Raw genomic sequence first — 20,234 nt, 5'->3', positions numbered from 1 at the left:
CAATAGATCTTGATCAAAATTATCTCCACAACTCCTCCCAGATCCATCCTCTCCACCCTCACATCCCTACCCAGCCAACTTTGCATTTTCTTCCTTTTTAAAAAGACACATCAAATCCAGTTTGTGTTGCTGAGCTACTCCTGGGTGTGGGGCCAACCCCTGGATAGTGCTTGATATATCAGGGTCACAAAATTATCTGCCACTTCTGTTCTTAAAATCTTTCCACCCCTGGATAGTGAAAATCCCTGAACTTTGGGGTGAGGGGTGTGTGGTGGTATTGTGTTCCCCCAAATATTGTGTACCCTAATAAACTTATCTGGGGTCAGAGAACAAAAAAGTCACTAGATACTTAGGATAGGCAGTGGTAGCACACGCCTTTAATCCTAGCATTCCAGAGGCAGAAATCCATGTGTTCAAGGATACAGCCAAGCATGGTGACTCACGCCTTTAATCCCAGGGAGTGAGGCAGAAAGCAGAAAGATATATAAGGTGTGAGGACCAGAAACTAGAAGCATTTGGCCTGGTTAAGCATTTGGCTGGTTAAGCATTTGTCTGGTTAAGCTTTTAGGCTTTCTAGCAGCACAGTTCAGCTGAGAGCCATTGGGATGAGGACACAGAAGCTTCCCGTCTGAGGAAACAAGACCAGCTGAGAAGTTGGCCAGGTGAGGTTAGATGTGGCTTGTTCTTTATCTCTGATCTTCCAGCTTCACCCCAATACCTGGCTCACAGGTTTGATCTTATTAATAAGACCATTTGAGATTCTTGCTACAGGGATGTGATATGCATATTTCATTTAGGGCTGAGTATTCCACAATCTCTTATTCTCTGCACATTAACAAGTTGAAGGCTTATGTATTAATTGCCATTGACAACAAGAAGAGGCTTCTCTGATGAGAGCTGAGAAATGCATGGTCTATGAATATAGCAATAAGTCATTAGGAGTCATTTTAATACTATGTCCATTTAGTAAACTAATAGTATTAAGTTCTCTACTAGGGCCTGTGATCCATCAAGCCAGGTTCTTAGCCCCATTAACAGTGCCAAGTATGAGTTCCATCTCATGGAGAAGGCCTTAGATCCCATCAGAAAGTGTTTGATTACTCCCATTATAATTATGTCACTATCATAAGCATGGGCATATTTTGTCAGGTAGGTTGTACTCACAGGGTTCCCCACTGGATGATATTAATGATTACTTTTCTCCTTCAGTAGCATGTATAGCACCTTCCAGCATTATGAAAGATAGCCAGTAGAAATGAAGCTTCCAGATCAGTATCAGCTTGGCATCCCATGTTTTATGATTCAAGTTATGTGGTGTCTGCAGAAGTAGGGTCTTACAATCAAGTTCTGGAAGGTAACTGAAAATGCAAGCAATAGCCTGTAATGCTTGGTGGTCTATGGGGCCCCACTGGCAAAAAACTCATAAAGAAGTAACCTATTCCTGGTACTGTCTTCTTCTTCTTCTTCTTCTTCTTCTTCTTCTTCTTCTTCTTCTTCTTCTTCTTCTTCTTCTTCTTCTTCTTCTCATTTTCTCCTCCTTCTCTTCTCCTCATCCTTATCCTCCTCATCTTCCTCATCCTTCTTCTTCTTCTACTTCTTTCTTTTGCTAGCATGTGGTGTCTAGTTGGGGTATTGTCCCTCCATTGTAGGATATTTCCATTAAAAGTGTATTTATATATATGGTTTCTTCTTTCCAGTATATATGTATTATATATATATATATATATATATATATATATATATATATATATATATGGATGTTTCCAAAGTAATAAGTTTCCATCCATATATCTTCTTCGAAAGGCCTTTTGTGTTAGTTATTTCTCCTCATATTCCATCATCTATTCTACTGCTTTACCTTCTGACCTTCAGTTGTTTATTCAATAAATGTAACAATACGTTGAGTAAAAGTTCAAAAGATCTGTGATGATACAGGACAAAACAGAGTGCTCCAAAATGGAACTTTTCCCCAAATTGAGGTATTTGCCATAGCATATATAATATAATTGCACATCCATTGTGATGCCTGGACTTGACCCAGAGGCACATGACCAACTGGAAAGTCCCTGGTTGAATTTGGCTGGGTGAAAGCTGCCCATAGGCAGCACCAAACATTGTCAGAAGATTTTTTGAAACTAGATGATGTGGTCACTACAGCTAATAAAGACAACATTGTGGATAAACCTAACCAAGTGTGGTGGTACACATCTGTAATCCTAACACTCTAGAGGCTACAGCAAGAAAATCAGGGGTCAGGCCAGCCTAAGCTACAAAATGTGAACTTATGTCAAATAAACAAAAACTGGACAATAATGAGAGCCTGGAAGAGGAAAGATTATTACTTTTGTGGAGGATTTTATAAATGACCATAATAATGGTAAGGGTTGTAAAGCACTGTCATTATCTGAACACAGACCTATTCATTTTTATGTGTTTAAAGTTTATAATACCAACTAATTATAGCAATTACCTTCAGGTAATTGGTTTTCTATTATAAAACTAATACTCAAATCTGTTTATTGGTTTACTTTATGCCCATTAGAAATCTACATTTCATTATTGGTTTAGCCTGACTGTATTTTATTTTGACTTAGCTGAGTTTCTGTCTCCTAAACCAAAAAAACTGGAGAACTTATATTGTTGCTGAATTGAACTATTTATCCCTTGTGTAATCGATGGTAAAGCTACAAGTCTGATGACTAGAGATCAATCTACATGGCGAGGAAGGGGAGCAACCCTTACAGTCCCTTTGTTCGAATCCTCTAGGGCTCCTGTAACTGTGAAACAAACCATGGTAACCAAGACAAAAAGCCCTAAACTGAAACAGATGCCAGGGCCTCTTTCAAACATCATGACACAGCTCACCAAATCCCCAAACAAATGTTTTGTTTATCTCATGGTCCCTCGATTGAGAGTTTGCCATTCTGGCTTCACTCCTAACATCCTGAATACAAGAAAACCAATGCGAATATGAAAAGATATTTGAGACCAGAGCAACAGTACAATGTTAAACTGAGAACTTTTTCAGAGGCCTTCTGCAAACTCAAAGATGTCTGAAGACTTCCCTTTTAACTTCCTCTCTTGCCTTAACTGATAGAGTTTGATTTTTTTACAATTGCCAAATGCCACTCCAGTTTAAATGACAGCTGCCAGGAGAATATGTCCTTGAGCTGCTGGGACTTTTAGTTCTCCGTCTTTAGAAGATACTGCCATGGTTTAATGTGAGCTGTGGTTCACAGGAAGCACAGGTGTTCACCACCATGGTAAGCATTCTTGGGCATATGAAGAGACTTTGGTAAGTGTTCAGTTTGTTTACTCAGCAGCAGTGTTTGACTATTTATCTGCCCACTAAGGCACAGTAAGGAGTTACAGAGAAAATAGAGTTCTCATTGGGATTATAAGATAAGGAAAGATCTACAAAAGGCCAAAGCATAAAAAACAATACTATAGCTATAACCATTATTGTAATCAGCCTAACTGTGCAGAAATATTCACAGTAATGTTATTTGAATGTTATTTCTAGTGTAAGCATTAGGAAGTGAGGAAATCTTCAGCTCTATTTGTGGTGTTGCCATTTGAAAACTACTGATACCAATCCCAGTTGCTACAGTGGACATTCTTCTCAGTTGCATATTAGTCATTGCTCTCCTAACTACTTCACATGTTAATTTACAAAAAACAAGTTGGATGAAGTATGGAGACATAATCTATGATGTGTAATATGTTATAATGTGGGTGGATGGTTTTATTTTATTTTTAACTATGAGTGTGTGTCTCTGTGTGAGTATGTGCACAGAAGTGCAGGTGCCAGCAGAGACCAGAGAGGGTGTTAGAGTCCCATGGGTTTAGAGTTACAAACAGTTGTGAGCTGTCTGACCTGGGAGCTAGGAACCAACTTAGAATGCTCTTTAAGAGAAGTGTGGGCTATTAGTCACTAAACCATCTCTCCAGCACAAGGGTGGATTTTTAAAATTCAGTATCTCAGTGGAAATCAGGAAAAACTGGAAACTCTGGAACTAGCACCTGAAATATGCTTCTCAAAATATGCCTCTCACATTTAGTGTACTTTCTTCTTAGCTTTTGACTATAGCTTTTTCTTTCTCTTCCTCTTCCCCCCACCTCTCTCTCTCTCTCTCTCTCTCTCTCTATATATATATATATATATATATATATATATATATATATATATATGTATATGTGTGTTTGTGTGTATTTATACATACATATATATTAAGCTGACAAAAATTGTATATCTGCATTATGTACAACACAATATTTTTAAATATATAAGCATGTGGAATGAATAAATCATGCGAATTAAAATGTGCTTCACCTCATAGTTTACGCATAGTGAGGACACTTAAAATCTATTCTTCCTGTGGTTCTTACATATTTAGTGTACTGTTATTAACCATGGTCACCATGTCATGTAGTAGAGCTCTAGAACTTATTCCTCCTACCTAAACTGAAATATGAACCTTTCACCCACCTAGTCACATAACCCTGCTCACGGCCCTGGTTGTTTAATTCTAAATTCTAAGTTTCCAGAGTCCTCATGTGCTATTTGTCTTTCTGTGCCTGGTTTATTCCACTTCATGGATATCTTCTAGGTCCATGATATCTTCTAGGTTCATCCATGCTCTCGCAAATGACAGAATTTCCTTCACTTGTTAGTCTTAAAACTATTTCATTGTTTCAGAAAACTGAAAAAAAAATCAGAATTATTATATTCATGCATATTAAGCTGATTCCATATCTTGGCTGTTTTATGAAAATGCAGCAATGAGCATGAGGATGTGTATCTCTTCAATGTACAGAATTCATAACTTTGTATATATGTTCATTAGAGGGACTGCTAGATCAAATGTTAGATTCAAAACACTTACAAGAGTTTCTACTTTACATTCTTACCAATTCTTATCATTTGTCTTTTTGCCAGTATCTGTTCTAACAGGTACATGGTGATAGGGCTTTATGGTTTTAATTAGCATCCACTTTCTCCTTTTTAAGTTCTTTTTTCCCTCTCTCACTATGTTGCCCAGGTTCGTCTGAAACTCACATATGTAGCACAGGCTGGCCTCAGTTCAAGTCCTTCCTTCTGCCTCAGTTGCCCAAGTCTAGGTTTATAAGTATGTGTCAATATACCCAACCTTGAGTATTTTTAATATGCTTATTGGCCTTTTGTGTGTCATCTACTGAGAAATGCCTATTCATGGTTTCTTCCTTCCCATTTTTAATTGAGTTGTTTTCTTGCTATCTAGAACTATTAATTGAAAAGATTATCTTCCCTTCAATGAATTACATTTTTACCTTTGCCAAAAACAAAACAAAACACTTAAGTATGTTTATGGGGTCTACTTTTAGTTCTCTGTCTTCTATTGACCATGTGTCCATCCCCTGCACCTACATCACACTGTCATAGTTATGAACCTATATAGTAAACCTTAGAATTGGATACACATAATCATCAGACATTATGTTTCTTTTCTGAGACTTGTTTTAACCAATATAAGGGCTGTGCTTTTGCTTGTATATTTTATGATGAGCTTGAATATGTTTTGAAAAGTCCCAGCTGAGAATTTAACATGAATTGCAACAGCCACAAATCAGTTTGAAGGGTGGAATCGTCAGTAGATTGAACCTTTGAACCCATAAACATAGTGTCACTTCTCTTATTTACATCTCTAATTTCTTTTATCAGCACTTCGACATTTTTCAGAATACAGATTCTGTACATGGCTGTTAGTTTTATTGCTGAATATTCGACTATTTTGAAATAATTGTAAATGTTATTGTGAATTTTTTAAATGTAGTGAGTGTTCTCTCAGAGACACCTCCCCCACCTAAAAGAAGCATACAGTTAAGACTAGATCTGAAAGCTCCCTGGTCACAGTTGGTGTTTTATTTGATGAGCAGGCTTCCTGAACAAAGGAGGCAGAGCCAAGACACCTTCCCAGTGAGGGTGATGACTGCTAGTGCAGCCTTACTAGGAACCTTGATGCATCTGAGCTGATAGACCTTCAGCTAGTTCTTTCCATCTCAGAGATTTAATTTCCTCTAATTATAAAATGAACATAATGATGTTTTGTTGCCGATAATGCTGAGTAGATGCAAGTGAATTAGATGAGGTAACATGTGAGAGTACCTAGCAGGCAGCCTCACAGCTACCTTGTGAGAAAAGGAAGCTTCTTGTGGAAAATTTATTCATTTCTCATTAGAAATGAAAAAAAATGCTGCCTTGGAACTGTACTGGCTTAGAATGCATTGTCCCACTAGAAATAAACTTCAAGTAGTGTGAGTCTTTGTTATATGTCTATTTTTAAGGGCTACTTGATATGGTGACAATGTCTGTCCCGAGGTTCCTCCTTTAGATCTTTTTAATAAAATCATTGGGTGTGTGGGTGACAGTGGTCAGAGCAGAGAGAGAGAGAGTCAGTCCAAAGGGAACACTTTGGCCTCTGCCAAATATCTTCCAAATGCCTGGAGAACCATCCTGAGCTCATCTCTGTGAAGAGCTTCTAAGGACTACTGTCTAATACTTGATCACGGAGAGCCTCCTAATGCAAGTCTTTTTCTCTTCTTTTTCCAGCAAGGATTGAAAATAGTTCACCATGCAGAGAAGACACTGTCCAGCTTCTGCAAGTGGCAGAAAAGCATCAATCCCAAGAGTGACCTCAACCCTGTCCATCACGATGTGGCTGTTCTTATCACCAGGTACTTTGGAGCTATGTGGAAAGGAGGGTAACCAGCTGAGAAGGGCTAGTGGCTGAAAGTCTTGTCATCGGCTCACCCTCATGGGATTCTAACTGCCCTTTTCTGCTCTCGGTCATTTGTGAAAGTGGCAACTGTGGTCTGTGAGCCCCTTGCTGGCTCATACCATAGGGAGGGCATATTAGCAAGCTTGTTGATATTGGAAAACTAATTTCTTATAAACTACATCTGTTGGCCAACAAGTCTCTTTTCTTATCATAACCAAGATTTTACCTTTAAAACTCTCTTCTTTGCACCAAGAAATCTATTTTCAATTCTTTTTTTTCTATTTAATCTTCCCCTTTTCAATTTATGAGACACTACTATCCAGGAACTTACCTGTTCTAACCCACTCCTGACTGATGCCTAGGATACAGTGCACACATCCTTCCCTACATAAACAGAGTGTTATAAATGTGCTTTTCTCCTTTTTGCCCTCATGATTTTAATAAGGGAGTATAGTGCAGTGGTAGATCACTTGCCTAGTATTGGTGAGGCCCTGGATTTACTTCACATCATTGCAAAGATGTGATTATGTTGTGAGCACAGATAGATCCTATGGTGCTATAAAAACATCATAACTTTCAGGATCCAGAACTATGAAAAGCTAATGAGCTTGCCCAGTCAACTCAGGTTCTTTGAAATCTGTGATTTTTCACTGGCTCAGTAAATATTTGTTGACTTCCTACTAAGTTCTTTATAATAAGGGCTTATTTAATAAGTGGAGGAGTTAGTTCTTACTACATAGCTTATGCAAATTTCAGACATCCAGAAATCTAAAGATGTGTATTAAAAGAGGCCTCTTCTGCTAAGGAGAGTCAGAGCCTTTGTGATTAATGTTCTACATCTGCACAAACCTACTCCACAGGGGACTACTGGTCAACCTAAGGTACAGTAGATCCTAGGAATGCACTGCTATAGGTTTATACCAAAATCTTCTCTTGGAACAGATTTGTATATAACTAACTATTCCTTTACTGTCTCCCCTTTCCCCCTCTTCGATGCTAAACTCTCAGTAGGTACTCCATAAAAATTATGTAACAGACAGGGCCTCCTTCCAAATCAACCTGAGAGAGTTAATGGATTATCAAAGGGTGTCATACACTTTTTCCCCAGCAGGTCCCTGAAGAGCTGTACTTTTAAATTAAGTAATAAAACATGCATCCTGCGTCAAGGTTGGGACATATATGTCTGGAGACTGTATGATCTACCTCTACAATGCTCAACCCTCCAACAGCTGCAGACAGTGAACATATGATTCACGTCTACATTGCCCATGAAAGGGGGCTGCTTCTCTCACTCCCTAAGCCTACCCACTGCCATTCAGAGAACCGAGAGCTCTCGTATGTTATTCAAGTGTGGATCCTTTCCATTTCCCTAAGGACGCAAAAAGCACATAACCCATTTGTTGCCGCAGAAGATGCCCACACAAATCTCGAGCTAAGCTTTGCAGCTAAAGTCTAAATGCATCACCAGCACTTGTGCTAATCAAAAGCTCTTCTTGGGCTTGAAGAAAGTCTGGTGACTAATTAATGACTCTCTGAGAACTCTTGCCAACGATTGAAATAATCTGTCTAGGCTATGAGAGCATGCTCTTATTTTTCGAAAAGCTGTAGTGTTTTCTGATATCTTAGGAGTCTTTCTTTCCCTTTTTCTAGTTAATGCTTGGTGAAAAGGAGAGATCAGGTATCACAGTGTGCATGTGATTCGCACATACACAGTGCACACGTGCAAGTTTTATTAGTGTAGTGTGATTAGATAATTAATTTCATCTCTTTGTGGGATAGTGGGAGAAATTGCATTTTTCATCAAACAAAAACAAAACAAACAAACAAACCTCAGATGAGTTTTGAAAACAGACCTCATAAAGACCAACGGGGGGTTTCATGTCTGAAAAGAAAATTGTTAATTATCCCTTCCTTATACAATGTTCAAATAACTTTTATTTTCATTTCAGCAATATGTTGTTAGCCTAACCATACTAGTCTCCTGAGATGATGAGCAGAAACCACTCAAAATAAAATGCTTTAAATTTTCCCAACACTTTAAAGCTTGGGAAATTCAATTAATTAAGAGATAAAATCAGAATAGGTCCAGCGAATTCAGAGTTGATCCCTGTTCTCATATGGGCTTTTTTTTAGAAAACATGCTTAAAAGATACCAACTGTAGTAGTTTATACTGATGTATTTGCACAGGAAGTCTTCTCAAACATGTCTTTGGGTGTTTAAGCATCTTTGTTCTCTGCTTCCAGAAAGGACATCTGTGCTGGTGTCAATCGCCCTTGTGAGACTCTGGGGCTGTCTCAACTGTCAGGAATGTGCCAGCCTCACAGGAGTTGTAACATCAATGAAGATTCTGGCTTGCCCCTGGCTTTCACCATTGCCCATGAACTCGGGCACAGGTAAAGAGTTCAAGCAGCAGCGATCCACTTGCAGGGTTCATGTATCAGTAGCCCTGAAGGTGATGGAAAGCAATTTAAACTGAGTATCATAAGATTCACTTAGCATGTGGCACAGGTTCACCCCCTGACCTCTGCATCTTATCCAAGACGTGGGAGTAATGCCATATTTCATGACCTTCATCTACTCTGTCCTTAACACTTATAACAATTATAGATTAGAGCCAATGAGACTTTCTTAAAAAGGCAATGTTTGTTTACTTGTTTCTTTATTTGGATTTGTTTAAGACACAGTATCAGGATGTAGCCCACACTGGCCTGAAACTCGCTATGTAGCTCAGGCCAGCCTTTAATTCACTATAACTCTCCTACCTCAGCCTCCAAAGTGCTAGAATTATAAAGTACTATTCCACAGCACAAACAAATGTAAACATCTTTACATAGTTAAAATAATATTCTACAACACTGATTAACACATCCCATCTTTCCAGAGGATGGAAGCCTCTAAAAGGAATGAGCAAAATATCTGATTTCCAGCTAGGCAGTATGGTGATGTATTGTGTCCCCAATATATTGTGCACCCTAATAAAATTTATCTGAGGATCAAAGGAAAAAGCCAGCCACTATAGTAAACATAGAGGTCAGGCAATGGTAGCACACACCTTTAATCCAGTCACTGGGAAGGCAGAGATCCATCTGGATTTCTGTGGGTTCAAGCCCACACTGAGAACAGAGCCAGGCATGAGTGATATATACCTTTAATTCCAGCACTAACCATAAAGGTCTGGAGGGCTGTACAGATAGACAGGAAGTGACAGAGCTGGGCAGGAAGAGGAAGTGATGTAGCTGGGCAGAGAGAGGAAATGAGATGGCAGAACAGAAAGGCATATAGGTGTGGGTATACAGGAAGTAGGTCTCTTTGGAGACTGAGGTGTCAGTGAGGTAAAGTTGTCTGTGGTTTGTCCTATTTCTCTGATATCTCAGTTTTTCACGCCAATATCTGGCTCTGGGTTTTTGTTAATAAGACAGTTTAGCAATTTGTCTTACAGGGTGATGGTGGCACATGCTTTAATCCCAGCACTCAGGAGGCAGAGTCAGGTAGATCTCTGTGAGTTCAAGGCCAACCTGGTCTACAGAGTGAGTTCCAAGACAGCCAGGATTACTTCACAGAGATACCCTGTCTCGAAAAATCAAAAAAGAAAAAAATATATATCTGATTTCCAGAGATTTAGCTACAGAATGATCTGAAAAATAAGGGCCACTCTAGTTTTGAAGAGATTTTGGGAGATCATTTTGAGGAATAAGTTTAAGGGCCAGTAGTAGGGTGTATTACAGGATAACTGGCAGGAAGTTATAAAGCCTCTACTAAAGCAATTTACTGACTAGAGGCTGAAATTACCTGGACTTAAAGCCAGAGAAAATACTGTTCCTGATGAGGAAAAGCATGAAAGTCCTTTAATCTGATTATAGTTGGTATGGTTGTGGAATGACAATATTAATGTCACTAAAAACATACAAAATTAACATTCTTGAATTCCTATTTATGCCGTTGGATTTTCATTGAGCCATGGCTGATCTCAGAAGTCATATGAACTAGATACTATTATTGTTAGCCTATGTCTTATATGTATATATGAAAGGACAACATTAAATAAGAAGTTGAAAACTTCTATAAACTTTCAAAGATCATTTACACACCAGTTAGTAGAACATTCAAGTTATTTAAAAATGTTTTAACTAGATGCATCATATGAAGTCAGGTTTCAGAATGTTTGAGTGAAATTTTGAGAAAGATTCTAGATTTGCCAGACATCAAAGGCTTCCACAGGTAAAAAGATCTTAGCCTCTTGTAGCTTTGTTTGTCGGTGTATGTGCTAACCACAAATCAAAGAGTATTGTCTAACAGGAGATTCAAAGTGAGGAGTCCCATGAACAGTTAAACCACCCCTGCTGCTTCATGGTAGCCTGCCCCCATCACTATTTCTACAGAGATCCCCTCTCTATAAAGAAGAACAAACACTGGGCATACTCAGTGTCCCACTAGAAAAGAGTCAGAATTGAGAAGAACCCTGGAGACTGTATTGCATCAGGTGAGACCTCTTCAGTCTGGGCTCAGTCACCATTAGCCCATAAAGCTTATAACTTTGCAAAATGATTTTACCTACATGACAATGCCAAAATATTTCCCCATGGCTACAAAAAGTGAACGCTTGCTCTGACTTTTCCATCAATCAGTAGTATGACCCTAAACAGTTCCCTTGATCTTGCTGTACTTAACTTTGTCTGTTACATGAGTAGGTTGCACCAGGCAAATTCTGAGGGGCTGTGATTTATTGAACCCTCACAACACAGCCCCAGTGACAAATGTGATATCTTTTAATATCTTTGGTTGTCAAAAATTCAGAGACAGAGAACATAGATGACCTTTCTGTGATTAAACGATGATTGGCAAACTGGAGGAGCTACAAAAACAAACAAACAAACAAACAAACAAACAAAAACAAAAAAAACCGCTAATCTTGGAAAAACCAAGCAATAATTGTTGATCTTAGCAAAATGAAAGTTATTCTCATGTACAAACATACAGGCCTCTTCAATCCTGCCATGTAGGAGGATGAGACTCATGACATCTCCTAGTGAGCCATTGGTGTCAATAGTCACTAGCAAGTGAGTATAGAAGAGTCAAACTGAGAAGTAATTGCTTAAAAACCTTCTAGCAACCATGTACCCAATATAAAGAAACAATGAGAAGATGTATCTTAATAACAGGCATGTGTAAATGTCATTTGTGCTTAGAAAATGGATCATTTGTATTCCCAAGTTCAGTCTGGCATGTAAAGAAAGAGAAATGTAAGTCAGTCTCCAAACAGCAATTTTGCGCCAGTTCTGAGCAACCGTTGGTATGATTATCTGGGCATAGTCTATCACCTTGGTGATGAAAGATGCATGTTTACTACTTATCAGAAGTGGTGGACTATTTGCTATTGTTCTGACTGGGATTAGTGACTAAACACTAGTTCAGAGCTAGGCCATGCATTTGGAAATTCTGTATCTAGTGCTGGTGTTTTTGAAGATGTTCCATTTCCTATTATACAGGGAAGATGAGGATCTGGTTCTAAAAACAAATCTTGGTAAGTAAAAATTGCATTCTGAAATAAAAGAACACTACAGGGGGAACCAGGTAGTGTTTCAGTTCACTCGGAACCTGACTAGGGATGAGTATACAGTAATCAAATACCAACAGGGAAAATAGTCAAGAGATAATAGATCAATCATCTTAGTTTTTTCTGCACCTTAATTTCACAGGGACACTCTCAAAAATTATCCTCCAGGGCTCTTCCATTCAAAGAGGAAAAACCTGGCTTATTTTACATAAAATATCCTTACATCATTTGTCAAAGATTATTCCCAGAGGCCTGTATTCCATCTTACTCCCACCATGGTAGGAAAAGGCAAGACATTGTCATGTAGCCTTGAGGAAAGCTCCCAGACAAAATGATGCAAATACTTCTACTTGGAAGCCAGCTGATAGTAAGCATGTTGGCAGGTACCAATAGCATCTGCTTACTTAGGAGGCAAGTGCCACCATCCACAAAATTCAGAGTCAAGGAATGGTCTCAATGCCCTTTTTCCTGTTCTCCTTTACATATGGTGTAAAACCCCGACCATTGTATTAAGAACCCATGAAGATTCTGAGAGATGGAGACTAAAAGGAAGCCAAGATTGGAACCACAAAACCAAAGGATGACACAATAAATTCCCTTCTTTTCTTTTTTCTCACATTTCAGATTTGAGGATGATAGAGCCTGCAACCTGAAAACAGATACAAAAATCCCCATGCCAATAAACCTATTTACTCTCTTTCTCCAAAGGACCCTGAAAGGCATGTTGTAGTGAGACAGAAAAAAAAAAGTTAGATAGTAATTCTTTTACTGCAGCCACATGTAATGGGGGAGGAGCAATGTGGCCTTGGCCTCCTGGGCTAGCAGAGTTTAAGTAGGAAGCCTAGACTTCCATGTACTTGATAACATAAAGAAGCAGTCAGTACCCAGCACTTGGGTGGTGCCACTAAGGCCTCATAGAGTCCTGGAGACCTTGATCCCCACAGAGCAGTGGGGAGTATCCCCCTAACTCCAACCCTGTAGTAGAAGTGGAGGTGGACCTTGTGGATATGGGAAATTCCACTTGCTCCCAGGCCATTAGGAAGACCCCCCCACACACACACACACAGCTCAAGCATCCATTCCCATTCATGACCTCTTTTAAATTATTATTTTGTTTATTCTACATATACAGGTGTATATGTGTTTCTGTGTACCACATGCATGCCTGGTCCCATGAGGGCCACAAGCGGGCATCAGTTCTTCAACTGGAATTCTACCACTGTGAGCTGCCATGTGGGTACTGGAAATCTAACCTGAATCCTGTGGAAGACCAGCCCATGTTTTTAACTGCTGAGCCATATCTCCAGCCCCAATTTTTAAAATTCATTTTTAAAAAAGAAATGAATACAAACTCATTAACTTGATAAAGCACATCAAATAATAATTCACAGTTGACACTGTATTTAATAATGGAAAGCTGTATGTATTCCTTCTAATCTCAGAAAAAGGTAAATGCGTCATTCTCATCATTTTATTCAAGATAATAGTAGTATCAGTGAATGTGAGAAAGCAAGGGAAATGAAGAGGAAACATGTTTAAAAGGAAGAAATTTAAAAGTTCAATTTGAATATAGGATTGTTTTATGCAGAGAGAACCCCAGGGAATCCACACACATAAAAAGGGAGATGTATGAGTTCACTGAAATTGTGAGATAGAGCATAAACGTTTGAAGTCAATCATATTCCTGCTTCCCAGACAGATGGACACTGAGACTGAAAGTTTAACCCGATCACACCATCACTTTACCTTTGACTCTGTACTTCTGGCCTTTGGAAATGGGAGAGAATAGATTTCTCTTACTTTAAATTACTAAGTTTTGGTAATGTTTTTGGAATTATTGGGAAATAATATACCACATCTTGAATAAAGGACTAGAGTCTAGAACATATTAAAAAGAAACTTTAAAAACTCAATCATTAAAAAATATGATTGGAAGTGAAAGGGTAATAGGAAGGAAGAAATGTTTCAGGGTGCAGAACAGCAAGATGCAGGTAAAGAGGAGACAGGGATGGAGTCGGGGTGGGGTTAACCAAAACCCAGTAGATGGAAAGATGCCATATGGAAATCTACTACTTCAAAATGAAAGAAAAATAAAATAGCAATTAAAAAAGTAACAAATTGTCTGCCTGCCCCAAGGTCATTCATTCACTGAGTCAAAGCACGTTGTCTAGACAGTCTGATGGCTGTAAAGACTCAGAATAAAATTACATGTATTACTTATAAAAGAAAGAAAAGAAAATGGGTGAAATATATGAATGGACATTTCACATCTTCTGCTTCTCAGATACATGTATGACTTCATGACCCCTGTTCCCCCAATCTGTGCAAAGATTTTTGCTGGCTTTTTGTTGCACAGGTCTTGTCGAGTGTTCATGTGTAAAACGGCCCTGTCATGTCTAACAAATAATGTTTCACTGCAAACATCCACTACTTCTGGCCCTTCTCATCTTTCCATTCCCTCTTCTGCAGTGGTCACTTAGCTTTCAGAAGGAGAGGATGTGATACAGATGTTCCATTTTAGGCTGAGTACACCATAGTCTTTTATTCTCTGTACATTGACTCATTGTGGGTTTGTGTACTAATTGCCATTCCATCTATTGCAAAAGGAAGCTTCCTTGATGAGAGTTGAAAGGTGCATTAATTTATGGATACAAAGATAAGAAACATAGGTTGCAGCTAATACCATGTTCATTTAGCAGAATAATAGTATTGGGTTCTCCCCTAGGGCCTACGGCAACAATAAAGAGAAATGTTAAATGTTCTCTCCTATATATAGGTGCAATATTGGAAACTTGGATATGTATGTTTAAATTAAAATGCGTAAAAATATTTTGTTCTTAGTAATGAAAACACCATGGTTATGTTGAGTATGTATATTGGCTCAATATCATCACCTCAGCTTCCTGATTGTGATCTACTTCATTTATAGAGCTTTTCTCTCTGTATGTTCAAACCTGGTGTTTTCTGAAAGACTTGGAAAAGTTTGTATTCCCACTTTCATGACTCTTGCTCTCTGCAAGTTCCACTGTACCATCAAATGAATAAACAATATGAGGTAAAGAGTAGATACACCCCACAAAGTACTCCTGAGACCAAAATACTTAAGCTGTTACTTCGGCCTATAGTTTAGTAAACCCACTTTAAAGGAATTGAAACAATGAAGACCCAGATAAGAGGCTAGCCTAGCCACCCTGGGGATTGTTCCAGAAGTATAGGATGCCTCTTTCAAACTACTTTTTGGATTCTATCCCAAAGGACAGAAGATATCTCCTTGGAGATAAACCCTCTACTGCTCTGGCCCCATGTGTTCTCATCCCTCGCTGTTACTGACTCACTGCTCTGTAGATGTAACCAACCTTCTTATTAAATAAGAAACACAGAACCAATGCAAAGAAGAAAGCCAAGAGGTCAGAGCTAAAAGCTAAAACCTTACCCTTCCTCCTGCGGTGGTCCTACCTCTCTGAAAGATAGCTACTTCCTGTGTTAAAGTCTTTATATAGACTTTGGGTTCTGCCTTCTCATTGGTTGAAAACCCAACCACATGACCGCCTTGTCACTGCCTGTCTGTATAGACTTCCAGGTCTTCTATGGTTGGTATTGAGATTAAAGGCATGTGTCTCCATGCTGGTTGTATCCCTGAACACACAGAGCCTTACCTAGCTCTGCCTACCAAGTGCTGGGATTACAAGCATACGCCACCACTGCCTGGCTTTCCTATGGCTTGCTAATAGCTCTGACCCCCAGGCAACTTTATTTATTAACATACAAATAACGTTTTTTTTTGGTTTTTTTTTTTTTTTGGGGGGGGGTTTCGAGACAGGGTTTCTCTGTGTAGCTTTGCGCCTTTCCTGGAACTCACTTGGTAGCCCAGGCTGGCCTTGAACTCACAGAGATCCACCTGGCTCTGCCTCCCGAGTGCTGGGATTAAAGGCGTGCGCCACCACCGCCCGGCTTACAAATAACGTTTTAATACAAATAAAATATCACCATACTGCTCCCATATGACTACTTCACCAGCTTGGGGATAGTAGACAGACAGCACATTTGTTTCATAGCACCTCTTTTCTTTTGTAAAACAAGAATAGAGCTCAAGAGAAAATTCTATAATGCACTAAAAAGATGTAGGAAAACTAAAATGAGATCTTGGTGAACTTCTATATTTAAAGTGCAGAATGACCAATAACTAGGAGTATAATGGTGCATACTGATTATCTCAAGGGAGAAGAAGCAAGTGGATCATGTTTTCCAGTTAAACTGGCCCGCAACAAGATTCTGTTTCAAAAGACAAAAGCCTTAAGATGTAGTTCAGTGGTTGAGTGCTCTCCTAGCAAGTGCAAGAATCTAGATTCAGTCCTCAGTACTAAGAAAATACAAAAAAGTAAACCTTAAGCACACAGCTGTGTGTATTAGAATACCCTCTACTAAAAAGATCGTCGTTTTGGGACTGGGGGTGTTGCTCATTGGTAGAATGCTTGACTGGCATGCATGAAGCCTGGAGTTTGACCCTAGTACTTTATGAACCAAGTATGGTGACACATACCTGGAATTCCAACACCTAGGAGGTGGAGGTACATGGATCACAAGTTCAAGGGCATTTTCAGCTATATAGCAAGTGAGAGGTCAACCTGAGCATCATAAGACCCTGTCTCAAAAATATCTTCTTTGTGAATTTCTTTTGAGACCGGCTCCCAGTGTAGGACTTTTCCTAGCTACTAAATACATGACATGGTGCAGCAACCACTTCATGAGCTGGGTGGGACTGCTGGGCAGCAGCCTGGGGAAGCCTGTGTAGGAGATTTCTACTCTATCATTGTCTTTGTAAATAGGTGTGAAAGCTTTATGGACTAATTCTGTGGTTCCTTTGTGAGTTTTATATTCATGGTCCTCCAGGGTTGCCTTCCTGGTCTGCCATAACAGTGGAAGACCAGGGGCCAGAAAAACAAATGAATTCAAAGTACAAAGATCTCTATTGAAGACCACATTTGCCTCCACAAGATGTATGTCTTTTGACCTGTACAATTATTCTCTAAAAGAAGGAAATTAAGCTGGAAAGTTATTATTTGTGTGTGTACATATGTGTATGTGCACATATCATTTTGTTTTTTGAGACAGGATCTCTCACTGGTCTTGAACTCACCAAGCAGGTTAGGCTGGTTAGCCAGTAAGCACCAATAATCTTTTCCAGCACTGGAACCATAGATGCTGTCTTTTTATGTGGATTCTGGGCGATAGAACTCATGTCTTCATGCTTGAGTTTACTGAGTTTGATTTACTGAGTCATCTTCCCAGACGCAGGGAAATTATTTTTAAAGCTTAAATTTCTGTTGCTCATGAAGCTCTTCTTATAGACCAGGCCTTGCTAAGTGGCTTTCAAATCTTTCTTCATTCCGATCTCTTCCTAGCACTGTGGTGACTACCCATTTTCTAGAAGAGAAAAAAAAATGAGGCAAGTTGCAGTAGCTGAAATGTCATCAAACTGCAGAGCTCAAATTCAATCCAGATTGTCTATCTTCATAACCTCTGAACCTCTCAACCACTGAGCTGTGAGGTCTCCCTGCCAGGTTGACATGGAGACCTGTTAGAAGGGAATAAAGAAATCCATTTGCTGATGCCCGTGCCTCTGCCAAAGTCTCCTTCAGGCTGCTTTCCTGCTCCTCTTGAATGAAAGTGGAAAGGAAGACTGGATTTGTTTATACCAGGGTTGCTTCAGCAGAGCAAGCTGGTGTACTGGGGCTTGCTTTGCCCTCCTCACTTCAGAATACAGGGAGGCAGGCTGGGCGAGCTCGGCTTTCTGCCAAACAGAGGTTTGCTTTTAATTCTCCATATGTCTCCCACAGTTATGTAGCTGAGGTTAGGGGCATGTCACCAATCTTCCCTGAATTTCTGAGTCCAAAATTAGCTATGTCCTTCCAACTTCAAAGTCTCACTTCATAAACAGCTCCTTTGGAGCAAAAGTGGCTTCCTGTGGGTTTTAATCACTTTGGTGAACCTGTGAATTTCTCTTGTTTAATGCCTGTCTGCTTTCTGTTCCTGTGTTTTGTGTCAGCTTTGGCATCCAGCATGATGGAAAAGAAAATGACTGTGAGCCTGTGGGCAGGCACCCATACATCATGTCCCAGCAAATTCAGTATGATCCCACTCCACTGACATGGTCAAAGTGCAGCAAAGAGTACATCACTCGCTTCCTGGAGTAAGTGCAGTTACCTTTCATGGTGGCCTCACGTGGGTCTCTAAGTCAGACGTTGTAATGAGTTTTCCACAGTGGAGTTAATGCCTGGGAAAGACTTGGTTTCATGTTCCGGTCCCAGTATCATGGTGGCAGCACAGGAGTAGATGCCCCACCTGCTTGCTGACTATGCCCCCTGTCCACAGGCAAGTGAGCAGCAACCTGCTTCTCCCTGGTTGATACCGCCCAGTGTGTGTGTGTGTGTGTGTGTGTGTGTGTGTGTGTGTGTGTGTGTATTAGATTAAGTTATTGATACTGACAGACTGATAGGTCAGAAATGTTCAATCAAACCTGTTAAAAACAAAATCACGATTGTCTATTTCCCCACCTACCTACCTTTTGTTTTGTCTTTGTTACCTTGACACACACTACTAGAGTTAGGTGGGAAGGAAAACCTCCGTTGAGAAAAAATGCTCCCATCAGATTGCCTTTCGGCAAGTCTGTGTGCATTGTCTTGATTACTGATGGATGGGAGTGGGCTAGTGGTCCTGTGTTGTATGAGAAAGCAGGCTGAGCAAGGCATAAGGAGCAAGCCAGTAACAAGCACTCCTCCATGACTTCCGCTTCGACTCCTGCCTCCAGGTTTCTACCTTTGCTTCCCCCATAGACAGAATGGTACCCAGAAGTAGAAGAAGCAATAAGCTTTACAAGAACACCAAGCTACATAACCATAACATACACAGAAGACCTAGCTCAGACCCATACAGAGTCCTGCTCTGTTTTTGGAAGGGAAAAGGAGGAGGAGTGGATCTGGGGGAGAGGTCAGGTTGCTGGAGGGACTAGGAGGGAAAACTCCAGTCAGGATATAATGTATGAGAGAAAATTTTTTGAAGGAGGAGGAGGAGGAAGAGTAAGAGAAGGGGGAGCAAGAAGAGAATATAATAAGCCCTTTCTTCCCAAGTTGCTTTTGGTCATAGTCTTTATCACAGCAATAGAAACCTAACTAGGACACTCACAATTTGTATTTCCTAGATCACAACGAAATGTATTCTGTTGGATATGATTTGCATTTCCTTTTATCAACTTTCTTCAAAGGCCCATAGGGTTCTCTTGCTTACAAGAATAAGGCTGTCAGGAAAGACAAAGAATAAATTGTTATGATGAAAATGTCTATTGGATGACTAGAAAGAGTCATAAGCAACTGCTCTGGTATTTTGCTGACTTGTTTGCAGCCGAGGCAGGGGATTCTGTCTTGATGATATCCCCAAAAAGAAAGGCTTGAAGTCCAACGTCATTGCTCCAGGGGTGATTTATGACGTTCATCACCAGTGCCAGCTCCAATATGGCCCCAATGCTACGTTTTGCCAGGAAGTGGAAGTAAGTGCTGGGTTTCTTGGTGCCTCTGGTGGGTCTGTGCAGGGTTTGAGATCTGCACCATGCTGAAGGAAGCACAAGAAAAAGCTTTGAAACTGCAGGCCCAGGCCCAGGCCCAGAAATGAAAGCTTTTTAAATATGTTCATATTTATGCAAATTAGAATCATACAATTGGGATCACTGACATTCTCAGACCCAACTTTCTTGGAGTTCTGTGGAACACAGAATCCTATGCAACTTGGAGGCAGTTCCGTGGTGACTTACAGAGTTCAAGCGTTTAACACCTATGAATTCTATAGCTGTTAACTTACTCTTTACAATTGCCCCTTTTCTAAATTTCCCTTTTATTGAAGACATCCTGAGATCACAGTGTAGGAATTA

General features: G+C 39.8%; 1 protein-coding gene across 1 annotated transcript in view; it reads left to right on the top strand.

The window, feature by feature from the left end:
- The first annotated feature begins 1,131 nt into the window (after positions 1–1,131).
- Positions 1,132–20,234, top strand: part of Adamts12 (ADAM metallopeptidase with thrombospondin type 1 motif 12) — a 120,984-nt gene continuing 101,881 nt past the window's right edge. Inside the window, exons 1-5 of the mRNA XM_059276743.1 lie at positions 1,132–1,149; positions 6,590–6,714; positions 9,003–9,152; positions 18,360–18,503; positions 19,712–19,856. Of these exons, the coding sequence (XP_059132726.1) occupies positions 1,132–1,149; positions 6,590–6,714; positions 9,003–9,152; positions 18,360–18,503; positions 19,712–19,856 (582 nt within the window). The remainder of the gene's footprint in view (positions 1,150–6,589; positions 6,715–9,002; positions 9,153–18,359; positions 18,504–19,711; positions 19,857–20,234) is intronic.

Source organism: Peromyscus eremicus, chromosome 11 (genome assembly GCF_949786415.1).
Source record: "Peromyscus eremicus chromosome 11, PerEre_H2_v1, whole genome shotgun sequence".
Lineage (NCBI taxonomy): Eukaryota > Metazoa > Chordata > Mammalia > Rodentia > Cricetidae > Peromyscus > Peromyscus eremicus.
The sequence above is the reverse complement of the archived record's forward strand: the minus strand, read 5'-3'. Positions and strand labels throughout refer to the sequence as shown.